The sequence below is a fragment of the Sphaeramia orbicularis genome, chromosome 8 (assembly GCF_902148855.1).
Source record: "Sphaeramia orbicularis chromosome 8, fSphaOr1.1, whole genome shotgun sequence".
In the NCBI taxonomy this organism is placed as follows: Eukaryota; Metazoa; Chordata; class Actinopteri; order Kurtiformes; family Apogonidae; genus Sphaeramia; species Sphaeramia orbicularis.
The window spans coordinates 22,069,097-22,086,097 of NC_043964.1; the positions used below are offsets into that span (position 1 = coordinate 22,069,097).

General features: G+C 36.2%; 1 protein-coding gene across 1 annotated transcript; it reads left to right on the forward strand.

Moving 5' to 3' along the window:
• The first annotated feature begins 659 nt into the window (after positions 1–659).
• Positions 660–14,996, forward strand: p3h4 (prolyl 3-hydroxylase family member 4 (inactive)). Its single transcript, XM_030141422.1, has 7 exons — positions 660–1,216; positions 3,779–3,928; positions 4,000–4,171; positions 4,259–4,387; positions 4,477–4,622; positions 7,313–7,396; positions 14,420–14,996. Exons 1-7 carry the CDS (start codon positions 758–760, stop codon positions 14,564–14,566), a joined length of 1,287 nt encoding a protein of 428 aa, XP_029997282.1. The 5' UTR covers positions 660–757; the 3' UTR covers positions 14,567–14,996.
• The last annotated feature ends 2,005 nt before the right edge of the window (positions 14,997–17,001 follow it).

A 17,001-nucleotide genomic window follows, 5' to 3' on the forward strand; every position in this document is an offset into this window, starting at 1 on the left:
TTTTCTGGCATGAATTGGTAACATTATGTAGCATAAACCCCCAGAATCACAAGCCCTCCCCATAGTTTTCACATAATTTATCAGTAAATACATGTTTCTGTGCGTCAGAAATTAAACGTGTGGTGTCCAGCTGGGTGGACACTTTTGCAACTTCATGAAAAATTCGCTCATAAGAATTTTTTTTTCATTCTTCTCCTTCTTCTCCTTCTTCTTCTTCTTCTTCTCATTATTATTATTATTATTATTATTATTATTATTATTATTTTAAATTTTATTTATTTATTTTTTGTATTTATTTTTCTGAAGAAAATTTTCAGTTGCATTGTTTTTGTCATGCCTAAAGAGGAATAAAAACACTCAGGAAAAAAAAAATTGATTAAGGTTCTCATAAATCGTGCATGAAAGGGTTAAGATAGATTCTGTCCATTTAAATGTTTTATTTTGTTTATTCTGTTTTGTTTTATTTTGTTTCTTTACATGTTCGAAATAAATAAATAAATAAATAAATAAATCAAATCAAATCAAATCAAATCAAATCAAATCAAAATCAAAAACCCCTGTCTTAACGCATTAAAAAAAAAAATAGGCGCTTTTGTTTTGAAAGTCCGCACAAGAAGTTGCGGTGTTCAGGATCCAACAGGACGCACAGATTGCTCAGCCTACGTGCAGGCAGACATGAGCATTCCCTGACCATAAAAAAGAGGAAGTTTCCTGATCCATTCAAAACAAGAACAGTCTGCTGCTGCTGGAGCCGGTGATGGAGATGGTGATGATGCTTGTGCTGAAGAGTCTGTGCGTAATCCTCCTCACGCCGGCGCTGGTGGAGGCTCAGTATGAAAAGTACAGCTTTAAAAGTTTCCCTCAGAAGGACATCATGCCTCTGGACTCTGCGTACGGCTACGCACTGGATCAGTACGCACAGCAGAACTGGGCAGAGAGCATCAAGTACCTGGAGCTGAGTCTGCGCCTCCATCGGCTCCTGCGGGACAGCGAGTCCTTCTGCAGCTCCCACTGCAGCTCCGTGATCCGGGACAACGACACCCTGTCCGTGGACAACAGCCTCCGCGTAGTCCGGCACATCCTGCTGAGGGCTGCGTGTCTGAAAAAGTGCAAGGCAGACTTTCCCGTGTTTAATAACGCGTACCCACGAAGAGATTTACTGGAAACTTTCGAGAAACGGATACCATACCGGTACATCCAGTATGCGTACTTCCAGGTGAGACCGAATGGATCATATATGCGACGCACTGCACTCCTTGAAAACAAATATAGGCCTGTCAGTTTAGTTAATAGATCTAAACAACACCATAAAGGCTGTTTTGAAGTGTATTCGGATACTTTTGTGTTAAAAAAAAAGGTCGCAGTCAGAGCTTGAGCAGACCAGATGTGGAACGTTCCGTGCGTAACGAGCACAATCATCCCACCAAAGCCTCTGCTGTGGGTAATAACTGACATTTACTCACCGACAGGACATTTGTAGTCCTGAAGGCTGCCTGTGTAATAACCCATCGGCTTTGTTGCGCCCTCCTGCCGGCCCAGCAGCAGTTGAGCATGTGCCACGTCTCTCCAGTGTTCCCCATAACACAATCCCCCTATTCTTCTCATGCACACATGGGGAGATGAAGGGATGAGGAGAGGCAGAAATACTAACAGCATCAAAGCATCAAAGAGTGATCTAGATTTCAGGGTATAACCAAAGAGAACACACACACACCTACAGAACCCAAAAACAAAAGCTCAGTGTATTTCTGAAAACTCACCACATCAAAGTTCTTCATGTGTCCAGTCTGATAAATTAAAAGACAGATCCATGTTCTGGAGCTGGTGGTTAAGCTGTAAAACATACACATCAAAGCTAAAGAGGGTTTACATGACTTTAAAATGATTGTTTTTATATGTGAATCTGCCAAAAAGCATCTTGGGAGATTTAACAGGCTCCCAGAACCACAAATTTAATACATGATTTTGTTCAAGAGAGCTTTAATGTTTTTAACGTCCTGATAGTTTTTAATCTAACTGTTGAAATGTGACGGCTGTGACTTAAACTAACTCCATCTCCATCAGGTGGTAGGTTTTGGGGTTCAGGGGTCAAAGGTCAGGTTATGATAAGAGATGTGAAAAGCTCCAGTGGCTAAAACAAGACAAAGGCCAAGGCAAGGGATGCACTAACAGCAAAATTCTTAGTTCATACTGATACAGATATTTCAAATGACATTTTAACAGATGGCAGGCGTCAATGCCAATGTCACTTTTTGTTTCTTTATTTTGTTTGTGGTGTTATTTATGCAGAAAATGGAAGGATGGATGTCATTTATGTCCTGTTTGACAAAGAAATCTTCATTATCTGTATAAAAATTGTCACTTTTTTAATCCTTTCATGCATGAATTATAAGCACTTTAATCAAGATTTTTTTTCTGAGTGTTTTTATTCTCCTTTAGGCATGAAAAACATGAATGCAATTAAATTTTTTTTATGAACCTATTTTTGTTGGAGTTACAAAACTGTCCACTCAGCTGGACATCATGTGTTTAATTTTAGAAGCAAAGAAACATATACTGTATGTTGTTGTTGTTGTACTGTGTGTGTATATATATATATATATATATATATATAAAAGCTCCATTAAGTTGCTGCGATCTAAACATCAATATGAATCTACATACTCTGCACACCCACATAAAAATAAAAAAGTCAGCCTGGCTTGGTTCAATCCTTAAAAACATTTTTCACCATCTAATTAATTTGAAACAAGAACAAATTGGCAAACAGGTTTTACACCTAAATGAAATGTGTGAAAGTCTTCTTTCTCAATCAACAGTAATGATATTAAATAAATGAACGTACAGTTAGACACATGACTAGTCTTCAAATAAACAAACACTTTCAGAAAGTTCAATGTTCAGTCAAATGATGAATAATAAACCTCTGGTGCTGGGCTGGGCAAGAATTATGGAATTAACAAGATTAATCGAGGTTTTTCTGACTGAAAATTGCATTTTACAAAAAAAGAAAAGCAAAATCGAAACTATTCCTCTGGAGAATTTTCTTGCTAAACAATAATTCAATCTGCAATCTGTCTGCTTCTTAGAATCTGTTTCTTAAATCATATATGGCTTATAGTTGTAGTACAGGTGCTTACTGATAAAATTAAAATAAATGACAAAAATTGTAAATCATTCTTGATTCAGATTCGTCCCAAACATCCACCAGTGCCCAAATTCATCTGATTTAAACTGTTTCATACCTGTTGATCCTCTAATCCTATCAATACATGTAAATAATTGGTGTAAAATTCAGTTTTCAATCCTTTCATGGTCATCAGATATGACCCATTTGGATGTTCAGAGGCTTTGTAGTTACCGTGGAAACACTGTCATCTTCTACAACATTGATTCACCAGTAAAACCCATGGAGTTGGATCAGTGACAGTGGATGGAGACACTTGGTTTATGTTTAGTTATCGATAGATTTTGCTGATAAATACAGTTTTTCTTCCGTTTTCTCTGTTTTTGATATAATAACTTTCAACTTTAATCTGAGCTTTAATGAACATATACATGATCAGTAAATTAAATACAGAAAAATGTGTATTTATATTCCTAAAAATGCTAAATACAGAGCATAATGTTAGAGTAAATGGTGATAAATCACTTAAGAAAGATTAGAGATATAGAGAAAAAATCATTTGGGAACTTCCACAGAAGTAACACTGTGTATTTATAGGTTAAATATTTTTGGTTATATCATCCAGCTCTGCTCTGATATTCTTTTCCTCAGCTTAACAACGTAGAAAAGGCCGTGGCGGCAACACACACCTTCCTGAAGAAGAACCCGAAGGATCCACATCTGCGCAAGAACATGGACTACTACAAGACCATATTTGATGTTGACGAGTACCTCATCGACCACGAGGAGCAGCCGTATGAAGTGCGTAACCTTTGTTTTTCATCCACTCATAATAGGTTCTACATTTATTAACACGTGGCTTTGTTACACAGAGTGTGTTCCTGAAAAGTGTGACGCTCTACAACAACGGAGACTTCAGCAGCAGCGCCCGAAACATGGAACAGGCCATCACGCAGTATTTTGAGATCTACGACCTGTGTTTGGCAGGCTGCGAGGGCTCGTACGAGATCTTAGAGTATAAAGACTTTTATCCAACGTTAGCAGGTGAGCAGAGATGTTTCAGCTCAGAAGAGGAGTGAAATCGGAAATAAGGCATGTGTTTTTAGTTAATTTTCTGCTCATTCCCTGCAGATTTGTACATTAATGTGCTTAAATGCAAGGTCAAATGTGAAGATGAGCTAACACCCAGCGTCGGAGGCTTCTTTGTGGAGAAGTTTGTAGCCACCATGTATCACTACCTCCAGTTCTCCTACTATAAATGTAAGAATTACAACAAAAGATGCAACTCCTCATCCTTGTGCTGTTGTCAGTATATGTAATGGGTTTTTTGATTTTGCGATTCTTTACAGTGAATGATGTAAAAAACGCTGCTCCGTGTGCGGCGAGCTACATGCTTTTCGACTCCAAGGACCAAGTGATGCAACAAAATGTAGTGTACTACCGCTTCTACCGGGAGCAGTGGGGGCTGGAGGACAACGACTTCCAGCCTCGTCCTGTGAGTGATATCATTTCTCTTTTGCGCAGGGTTCCCACAGGGTCTGAAAATGTCTTGAATATACAAATCTGCATTTAATACCCTAAAGAAGTCTCTAAAAGGTATTAAATTTGATATGGTAGGTTTTAAGTTATGTTTCCATAAACTTGTTTGCTGTAATATGTTATTTAAACTAAGGCTGTCAAAATGAATGCATTAATGCAGATTAATCCATCATCAAGATTAATCTGCTCAAAAATGTTAACCCATCTGCAGCACAGAATGACTCTGAACGTCTTTGCCAATGCATTTGAGGCAGTTTGTCCAAGTAGAGTTACCGTCACACATGTGCAAATAGACCGTTGATCCAGTAGTGACAGGCAGCAGAACCAACCCCTACAGATGGAAGACACTAAACAGTATGTTGGTCCTCTGGATGGAAATATGAGTTAAAAAAAAACCCAAGACAGAACAGTTGTTTCAAGTTGTTTTGTTGAAACTGTTGAAGGTGTTTAGTAAACACCTTAAGTGCATATATTTTCCCTTCTTTCTTGAGTATGTTTGCTCATGCAAAAAGAAACAGGATTAATATACATTAAAAATGAATGATATTTAATCGTGATTCATCTAAATTAATCCACAGCAACCCTGAGATTGGGCGACACGGTGGTGTAGTGGTTAGCACTCGTGCCTCACAGCAAGAAGGTCCTGGGTTCGATTCTAACACCAGTCGACAGAGGGTGGGACCTTTCTGTGTGGAGTTTGCATGTTTTCCCCGTGTCTGCGTGGGTTCTCTCCGGGTACTCCGGCTTCCTCCCACCATCCAAAGACATGCACTAATAGGTTAACTGGTTAATCTAAATTGCCCATAACTGTGAATGTAAGAGTGATTGTTTGTCTCTATATGTTCAGCCCTGCGATGAACTGGTGACTTGTCCAGGGTGTACCCCGCCTTCGCCCCTATGTAGCTAGGATAGGCTCCAAGCGACCCCCGTGACCCTAGTGAGGATAAAGCGGGTTCAGAAAATGAATGAACCCTGAGATTAATCTGATTAAAAATTTAAATTGTTTGACAGCACTAGTTTAAACTTGTCCAAGATGGAAAATAACGTTAATCTACTCAATTCCACCTGTTCCAACCCGACAATTTATACTGAAACTAAGAGCCAGTTATCACTAACTTTGCAGCCCTTGGTGAGAAATGACTCAGAACAGTGGGAACTAGAAGCACTCGGAGAGCGCAGACCTCCGCCAAGGCTGATCAGTGCCCCCCCCCCCGTGGGCCCCCCCACGCCAAGGAGGTTATGTTTTTGCCAGGGTTTGGGTTTGTTTGTCTGTCTGTCTGTTTGTCTGTCCGTTAGTGTGCAACATAACTCAAAAAGTTATGGACAGATTTTGATGAAATTTTCTGGTCTGCACCCCCCCCGTGGGCCCCCCCCGCCCCGATCACCACCAAAATTTAATCATTTCTTCCTTATCCCATTTCCAACAAACCCTGAAAATTTCATCAAAATCTGTCCATAACTTTTTGAGTTATGTTGCACACTAACAGACAGACAAACAGACAGACAAACAAACAAACCCTGGCAAAAACATAACCTCCTTGGCGGAGGTAATCAAGGTGTTGGAGTAAATAGATACATGTTCCTAAATTTTTGCCAGTATGGCTGTGAAATATGCATTAACCCATAAAGACCCAGTGCTACTTTTGTGTCAGTTCCTGAATGAATTTTTCTCATTTTCAAACCTTTCTTAAGTGATTTATCATCATTTATTATAATATTATCCTCTGTATTTTTGCATTTTTTCGGTGAAAATCTGGTATTTTTCGATGCATCATTTACTGATCATGTAGATGTTCATAAAAGATCAAATTAAAGTTGAGGGTTATTATATTAAAAACAGAGAAAAGTGAACAAAAAGTGACTTTTTCAGCAAAATATATCAATAGCTGAATGTAAAACCAACTGTCTCCATCCACTGCCATTTCTCAAACTCCATGGGTTTTACTGGTGAATCAATGTTGTAGAAGATGACGGTGTTTCCACGTTCACTACGGAGCCTCTGAACGTCCAAATGGATCATATCTGATGACCATGAAAAGATGACAAACTGCATTTTACACCAATTATTTACATATATTGATAGGATTAGTGGATCAAAAGTTATTAAACATTTTGAATCAGGAAATGATTTTGGTTGCCAGTGACTGTTTGGGTCTTTATGGGTTAAATTCTGTTCTAAGTAGTCTTAAAAAGTCTTACATTTAACTTCTAGAAACCTGTAGGAACCCTTTCTGCAGTTTTTTTTTTCCCTCATGGCTGTCATGTCTGATCCAGTGGTTCTGTTGACAATGCAAGTTCACACTGGCTGCAACAAACCAAAGTAGGAAAACAGCGGCATAAAGTGGCCTTGGCGTGAACATTAACACGGTCTGTGGGTGCTAATTAGAAACCTATATACTCATGTAAAGGCTGAGTTAGTTTTCATGGCTGGCAGCAGCTGTTCAGTCAAGACAGACCCATAAACCTCTTTGCCGACTGGATCTGACCCAGTTTTAAGTAAATTTGGCCTTGCCGTAAATACTTAAAGTCCTCCTAACTTAGAGGCTGAAAGTAGTAAACAAAGAGAAAACAGGCCAAATTTGTTTTAGCGCGTTACGATGCGATGACTGTAAGAGGAGCTGATGTCATGTTTGTTTGTTTTTTCAGGAGGCTCTGAGGTATTTTAACCAAACAACCAAACAGAAGGAGATGCTGGAGTTTGCACTGAACTATCTACAAACAGATGATGAGGTATGTTACTGACGTGGATCTGCATTAAACCATTAGGTCACATATGAGATGGGAGGATTTATTGGGCAGATGTAGTCGTGTTTTTGGAAGAAAAATAATTGAAGATGCATTTAAGGACAAGTTAACACAAAAAAAAGACATCTTTCTGGAAGTGGAGTACAGGGTTCATACGGGTGCTTGAAATCCTTGAAAATGCTTGAATTTTAAGGTCTGAAAAGTGCTTGAATTTTAGTTTAAGTCAGTGTTTTTCAATTTTGGGGGTCGCAACCCTATGTGGGGTCGCCTAGAATTCAACTGGGGTCACCTGAAATTTCTAGTAATTGATCAAAATAAGAAATAAACTTACTAATAAAAAATATATGGTGAGTTGAGAGAGACAATTCCAATACATAAAAGACAATGGAAGATGATGGGAAGGTGTTGAGGAGATGAAAAAGTTGCACTTCTGCCCACCCCTTTTTGGGCATGTAAATAGAACTATTATGCTGATTTTTGCCTAAGATTATGATTGTTGATATTTGTGTTATTATGCATGTTTTGCTTGTTCATATATATGTCAAATTTCATTGCATGTTCGGAATAAATCACTAAATCAAATCAAATCAAAAATACAACTAAAACATTACACGAGTCTGGATTGGAGTGTGCGCTTCAAGATTTTTGCCTAGGATCAATGCTTAGTGCAATGTTTTTCAACCTTGGGGTCACCTGGAATTCAAATGGGGTCGCCTGAAATTTCTAGTAACTGATTTAAAAAAAAAAAAAAAAAAAAAAAAAGACTAATAAAAAATATATGGTGGGTTGAGAGAGACAATCCTAATACATAAAAGACAAACTGTGAAGCTGAAACTGAAGCACTGTGGTACTGTTTATCTGTCAAATGTTCATTGTGGTCAGTTTCAGATGCTGCAGCTCTTTCATAATTCATAGTTTGAGTTCTTGTTTGTTCAGTATTAATTGTCAGCCTTGTAAATCCAAGCTGGACTGACTGTACATATCCTGACCAGGGAAAATCAAATTCTCACTTTGTGCAGTAATCTACACCTGGCTTTTCTGCCTCCGTCCATAATAATATACATTATATAGACTAAATGTCGTCTAAAATTAATGTTTATTTGCAACATAGTATAGCAAACTATTACATGATCAAAAACAAATTAATTCTAGCAAAAAAAATGTCTCAGTTTTGAATGTCTGGGGTCACCAGTAATGTGTGATGTTAAAATGGGGTCACGATTCAAAACAGGTTGGGAACCACTGGTTTAAGTGCTTGCAATTAGAACTCTGTGCAGGGTGTTTGCTCTTTATCTAAATGCAAATTCCAGACTTTTTCAAAACTGCTATTTTCCCTCCCAATACGTTGACATTTTGTACTTTTATTCTTGTGTGACTACTTTTATGGTTGAGATTGTACCTGTTGTGTGTGGTAGAAAAGTTCATTTTAATAAATGTATGAATAAATTTGCAGTAAATCATGATTTACTGACAGAAACGTTTTCAAAACCTATGAAAATCACAAAAAGCATGGATATCACACTAGAATCATTCCAGTACTGACTAGTTAGTGAAATCATATCAGTTTTTTTTTTTTTGTTTCATCATGTATTTCTTATTTTACAAGATTATGTGCCTTTGAGCATACTCTAAAATTGAACTATGTTAGAAACTTTTTTTCATACTTTAAGACTTTCACACAAAATTCCAGACTTTTCAAGGTCTACAAAACAGCATATCAAAACTCCATACTTTGTAAAACTTTCAAGACCTGCACAAGCAACCTGTCTGTGATGTGATTTATTTATTTTTAATATTAAATCAAGCCAAAGCACCTTACAGAGAGGTGGTACATTTTGAAAAATAAAACTTTCTATCAAAAAATAAAATTAGTGGGTGTTCTCAGGTCAACTCCAGGTACATTTTTATCTTAATCTTTGGTTCGGTGCAAGTGTCCCTGAAGAACTCCAAGTGGCTTCCCTTTTTTGGATAAAACTTTAAGTTCTCCTTTAATTTTTAAACTTTTTTGCTATTATGAAACATAATTTTAGATGTTTATAGCATAATACAATGTACATCATTGTGATAAAAAGTGAAAAAAATAATCATGAATATATGTTTTCCTGTACATATGTATTTTACCCAAACGATAAGGTGAAAATGACCCTTAAAAGTGCTTGAATTAGACCTTGAAAAATGTGTATGAACCCTGGGAGTATATTTAAGTACATTTACTCAAGTATTAAATGCATGTTCAGTTAAAATATCAAACAATAATTAGATCTCTTATATATTTTATTTGAAGAAACATGTCATTTCTTCACTGTTATGGTACGTTTTAAATCACTATATAAACCTAACATTAACATCTATCATCACCTGTGGCCGTTTCAGTTGAGTTAAATGATATAATGTGAAAATATACTGTACATCTGGAGTAAAGTGTCAACACATGTACGTCCCCTTTATAAGTAGTTCCTCCTGAGTAAAAAAAAAAGAATTTAACAGAAGTAGAACAGGAAAAAACCTGCACATTAGCGTAGCTTCTGTGCAAACATTTCTTCCAGCCTACATAATGTGAAAATATGTCACAGCATATATTGTGATAAAACTGCAAACTATGGAGTTACCGCATTGTTACTGGAATGCTCTGAGTTCAGTCACACAGTGTAAATGTTTAGCTTTTATTGCAAACGTTAAAAACAGAAGTGATGAATCTGTTCACATTGGAATGGTTTTGAGTGAGAAATGCAGAAAATACATAGTGTGTGTTTAAGTGTAAGTAGTTCTATTTTAGTCTACTGTATACTTCCTCCTATTACATCTCAAAGGATTTAATTTATTTACATTTATTTGATTTACATTTACTTGTTACGTTTTCTGTAAAATACCTATGATTTCCTATTCCAGGTTTTGTTGTGCCCATTCATTCCAATGGGAGTAGTGAATGTGATTTATGTATTTTGACTGATTCTGTCACTCAAGTAAAAATTGGACCCATTTGCCACCAGTTATTAAAAAGACATTTAAATCAGAAAATCAACTTTGTTTGAGAAACCAAAACTCAGAAAGTCTGAACACAACAGATATCAAAGCTTCTATTTGACATAAGATCTGATAAACGGAGGAGAAAATTACAGATGAACCTCCGGCTGACTTATGACACAGTCCAAATAAAACAGACGAGGGTGGAATAAATCCTGGGAAAAAAAATTCCTGACTATTATTAGAGGGAAGTTGAATATAAGTCTATAGGATCCAGGGCTTCTTTTTAGCAGCCCCCAGTGGCCATTATTGGTATTACAACTTCAAGATGCTTCAACACTAGTTCAATTTTGGAGCTTTGTTTCTTGGTATTCTATAACTAATCTACCCAGGAGTATTCAAAACATTATAAAACTAGACACACACTGACAAAATACAACATTAAAACAGATTATTAGTGCTAAAAAAAAAAGAATAATTCTTTTAAAGGAGCCATTCTGCATAATGACTACTTAACTCTAGTTATTTTCTGATAATAGTTTTCTATATTTTTTTGATATATTTCATATATGTATATTTGTACTATTATATATACATATACATATATATATATATATATATATATATATATATATATATATATATATATATACATATATATATATATATACATATATATATATATATATATATATATATATATATATATATATATATATATATACATATATATATAGGGTGGGGAAGCAAAATTTACAATGAACATTTAGTTGTTTTTTCTCAGCAGGCACTACGTCAATTGTTTTGAAACCAAACATATATTGATGTCATAATCATACCTAACACTATTATCCATACCTTTTCAGAAACTTTTGCCCATATGAGTAATCAGGAAAGCAAACGTCAAAGAGTGTGTGATTTGCTGAATGCACTTGTCACACCAAAGGAGATTTCAAAAATAGTTGGAGTGTCCATAAAGACTGTTTATAATGGAAAGAAGAGAATGACTATGAGCAAAACTATTACGAGAAAGTCTGGAAGATACTATTAAAGAAGAATGGGAGAAGTTGTCACCCGAATATTTGAGGAACACTTGCGCAAGTTTCAGGAAGCATGTGAAGGCAGTTATTGAGAAAGAAGGAGGACACATAGAATAAAAACATTTTCTAGTATGTACATTTTCTTGTGGCAAATAAATTCTCATGACTTTCAATAAACTAATTGGTCATACACTGTCTTTCAATCCCTGCCTCAAATATTGTAAATTTTGCTTCCCCACCCCATATATATATATGTATATATATATATGTGTGTGTGTGTGTGTGTGTGTGTGTGTGTGTGTATATATATATATATATATATATATATATATATATATATAAAATTGTATAGTATAGTATAGTATAGTATAGTATAAAAACTCCAATAGTTTATTTTTTTTATAGTATACAGTTTATTTCTGCACTGCAAAAATCTAAATCTTACCAAGCGTATTTTTCTCATTTCTAGTCAAAATATCTCTTCACATTTAAAATAAGACATAATCACCTAAAGAGTAACTTTTCAGTGAGGTATAAGAACTGATTTTTAGACAACAGATCTTGAAAATCTTATTTTAAGAAATTTTACCAAGATTATTTTCACTTGTTCCATTGGTAGATTTTTTGCTTAATTCAAGATTTTTTTTTTTTTGCTTAATTCAAGATGATTATTTTTATTTATTTATTTATTTATTTATTGCTTATTTCAGGATTGTTTTTCTTAATTCAAGATTTTTTTGCTTAAGTCCAGCAAAAAAAAAAAAAAAAAAGAAAAGAAAGAAAAGAAAAGAAAAGAAAAGAAAAGAAAAGAAGAAAATCTGCCAATGGAACAAGTGAAAATTATCTTGGTAAGATTTCTTGAAATAAGATTTTCCATATCTACTGTCTAAAAATAAGTTCTTGTCTTTTACTTACAAGTTACTCTTTAGGTGATTATGTCTCATTTTAAGTGTGATGAAATATTTTGACTAGAAATGAGAAAAACACACTTGGTAAGATCTAGATTTTTTGCAGTGTGGACTATAATATTCCTAAGGGACCTGAATGCTTCTTCCTTCTGTGCATATTTCTAACTGTTCAACAGGTATTTATCCAAGGGAGCTTTTATCCAATGAGGCTTTCAGAGATATATATCATCCCTGAAATTTCTTGAAACTGCACAAACAAAATTCCATCATAGAACAGTGTCTCAGATTGCAGCAAAACCTCAGCAGATAAAACTGTCTGCACGACTAGACCAGACTTGAAAGGACGTTTTGTGTGAGATAATGAACTGAATTTTTATCTTGGCTCAGAGTTGAGATCTGTTTTTTTTTTTTTTTAAATTACATAAATTTACAGTTTATTTCTTTTAATTTGGACTTTGAAGGAGCAGACTAAATACTGTTGTTGAGGTTATAGAAAGGGGAGTGTAAGGAGAAAAAAGCTTAGAGGATGAAAGAAAGGGAAAAGAGGGAGGAGAAGGAAAGGGGGGGGGTTGTGTTTTCCGCCAGCAGTGTGTGGTATGTGGCTGGGAGGTGTTGGCCACTGAGGCTGTGCCACATCTATTTAACTCAGGTCAACCCCTCCCAGAAAAACAGAATCTGGACCCAGGAGGGGGGAGGGAGGGAGGCTGTGTGAGGCTTTAGGGTGAATTACAGGGTGCACAAGTGACAGATTTATAAACGGAGACGATAACACAGGGGTGTCAAACTCATTTCAAAATGTTGATTAAATGTATTTTTGTGAATGTATAACATGTATAAGCACTGATAAAGTGTCCAAATACAGTTTTTATCAGTGGATTGTACAACTTTGAAACTTATTTATATATTATATATAAAATTATTTATATATTTATATTTATAGGTAATTTGATTGTTTTAATACATGAAAATATTCTTTATTAAACACTAAAAAGTCAAAAAAAAAAAAAAGAGCAAAATTTCATGTCAAGTTAGGGCAAAAAACTATATTTTAATTGTGGAAAATTAGCGTATTTTTATGAGATGGTTATTTTCCGCTATTTTACAGTATTTTTTCGGCACCCCCGCTGCCGGAATATTACCCTTTTTTTTTACTGGGATTTTTTTTACAGTGTAAAATTTCACAACAACACAAATAACCTCAACAAATATAAACATTTTGAAATGTCTGAAGTCTAACTTTAACAATATTCTGCCTGTTATTAAATGTTTTGTGTATTTGTCGATCCACTGTGATCTGTAACTTGTAGTTTACATGTTTAAATGATAAACTGAGACATAATATTGTTAAAATTGCACTTAGTTTTCTTAAGAAATTTCAGTTTGTTCATGTTATTCACATTGTTTTAAAGTATAGTTGGTAGATGTAAACATTTTCATCACATAGTTTTACTGTTTTTTGCTCTAAAACATAGAAGAAAGTTTGGAGTTGACATTATTTATATATTATTACCTCCGCCAAGGAGGTTATGTTTTTGCCAGGGTTTGTTTGTTTGTCTGTCCATTAGTGTGCAACATAACTCAAAAAGTTATGGACGGATTTGGATGAAATTTTCAGGGTTTGTTGGAAATGGGATAAGGAAGAAATGATTAAATTTTGGTGGTGATCGGGGGTGGGGGGGGCCACGGGGGGGGGCCACTGATCAGCCTTGGCGGAGGTCTGCGCTCTCCGAGTGCTTCTAGTTCTGTTATTATTTCACTGGTCCGGCCCACTTCAGATCAAATTTGGCTTAATGTGGCCCCTGGATGAAAATGAGTTTGATTCCCCTGATTTATAGGTTATTATGATTGTATTTTACTGGTTTTGACCCATTTTAGATTGAATTTACCTAAAATTATTTTAATATCCTTGATTTTTAATATCTTCAGTGTGATTTCACCATAACTTTTGCATTTCACAAATTCATTCCAGGAGCCAGATTGGACCCTTTGGTGGGCCAGTTTTGGCCCCCGGGCCGCATGTTTGACACCTGTGTGATAATGGATAAGGATCAAATTCAAATAGAAACACTTATTTTCTTTGTTGTGTTACCTTTCAGGATGTGGTGAGTCCGGAGGAGACGGCCACGGGTCCGTCTGAGAACCTGGACACAGAGTTCGAGGGGATGGGAGACTACGAGGAGTCCTTCCTGGCCGACTGGTGGCAAGAACCTAAAACTAAGTTTGACACTGGAGAAACAGACTGACCTCCATCCATGTTCAGAACACTTCTTCATCCTGCTCTGTCCCACCTCGCATTACACCCAAGAATGTTGACACCCCACCCCCCCACCCCTCAGACAGACAGACAGACAGACAGACAGTATTCAGCAAAAAAAAGCACAAACTCTTCTACCATGTTGATCCAGATCAGAGGTCGACATATTCTGTCTTGGCTGTCATCAGCCTTTTATGATCCTTTCTTCCACCTGTATTCCTGAGTGTGTTGGAGGTGTGTACAGTCTATGTGTTATTTACTGTTTTAATTTAATGAAAGCTGAATGCCTCAGTGTCTCTGTGATGAATAAGGAAGGTGACATGAAACTTTTCTTATGCCAAATGATTTTTCAAGCACACATTTGGTCATTGTTGTTATAAGGCATCAGTTGCTCATAATTAAAATAATATTTTAATATATATTTTTTTCTGTTTTTGTCACTTGTGCAGCATTATGAATAGCAGGTCTACATGATGAACAGGTTAAATCCTTTACATTTACATTTATGCATTTGGCAGACGCTTTTTTCCAAAGCAACTTACAAGGGAAAAACCAAAAAATGAAAGAAAACTACATGAATAGATTAAAAATATAAAACAGCTATACAATTAAAACCTTGTCGTACAGAAGAATAAAAAGCAAAATAATAGGCTAAAATACAAGAATAAATTAAAAGAGACATAAAAGCAGCTGTACACTTAAAAACAGTGAAATAAAAATACCAAGTAAAAACATCAGAATAGACATGATAATACATTTAAAATGGAATGTTTGAAAGTGTTAGGACAACAGGTGCTCTCTGAAGAGCTGGGTCTTCAAGAGCTTCTTGAAGATAGGTAGAAGATAGGCAAGGACGCCCCTGTTCTGGTAGTGCTTGGTAGATTGTTCCACCAATGTGGAACGACCCATGAAAAGAGCCTGGATTGTCTTGTGCAGGGTCTCAGGACTGCCAGACAACGTTCCCCAGACAAGCTGAGTGGTCGTGGGGCAACATAAGCTTTTATCAGTACACCTAAGTAGGTAGGAGCAGACCCATGGAGAACTTTGTAGGCTAGGATTAATGATTTGAATTTGATGTGGGCAGCTATGGGTAGCCAGTGTAACTCAGTGAGTCAGGGGCTGACATGTGCCCTTTTAGGCTGATTGAAGACCAGATGCGCTACCGCATTCTGGACCAACTGTAGTGGTTTGATAACACAGGCTGGGAGGCCTGTTAGAAGGGCATTTCAGTAGTCAAGACGGGAGATCACCATGGTCTGGACCAGGAGCTGGGTGGCCTGTTGAGTTATGTATGGCCTGATCTTTCTTATATTGAATAGTGTAAAGCGACTTGATCGGGTGACAGAGGCAATGTGATCTGTGAAGGTTAACTGATTATCAACCATGACTCCCAAGTAGGAGCCAGAGATAAGGAGTCAGTTTTGATGGATATGTCACTGCTGTATGGTTGGCTTAGCTGGGAAGAACAGCAGTTCTGTTTTGGACAGGTTTAGCTGAAGGTGATGGGCTTTCATCCAAGCAGATATGTCAGAGAGACAATCTGAGATTCTTGCTGAGACTGTGGAATCATCAGGTGGAAATGACAGATAGAGCTGGTTATCATCAGCATAACAGTGATATGAGAAACCATGTGAGTGGATGATCTGACCCAGTGAGGTGGTGTATATGGTGCAGGTTTCAGCCTCTGCAATGAGTTGATGCTTTTTTATCCCATAAAGACCCAGAGCTACTTTTATACCAGTTCCCAAATGAAATTTTCTCTATATGGGTGCTTCTATGAAACTGGTCCCTAAAAACAGGACACGGTGGCTGAAAATTCAAACCAGATGTAGACTAATGTTATAAAGCAAGTTTGGAAGCACTTTGGGTCTATTTTAAAAATAAATACTTACTGAGATAAAAGAGGAAGTATTTTTCAGACAAAACACATTTTTATATTTCTTTTGTATTATTTTTATATAAAATTCTGCATGTAACATGGTCAAAAGGACACGAAAATTACATGCTACTATTTTTTTTTTTAAATATCTTATTATTCTCTCACTGGTACATTTTGGGAATTGAACTAATTATACAAAGCAGAGTGTTTGACAAAAATGACTTGCAAAATCATGTGTGATTTATATGCATTTAAATGGGCAGGTTCTGCATGTAACACAAATGGACACGATGGGTTACATACAAAACCTGGAATGAGACTGAGATTCATGAGGAACCTGCATGTCTGGGTTAGACAAAAAAAAAAAAAACACTAGGATCCTCAAATTTAAAACAGTGTCTTTATTTATAGCGTTATATAAGACCATTTAAAGCCATGCGGTCCATATAAAAGGCACTGACACCTAGGTAGTTTTTCATGTCCCAATTCTGGTCCTATTTTTGGCCCCAATATTTTACTAAAAATCCATTAATTTTGAGATGGCT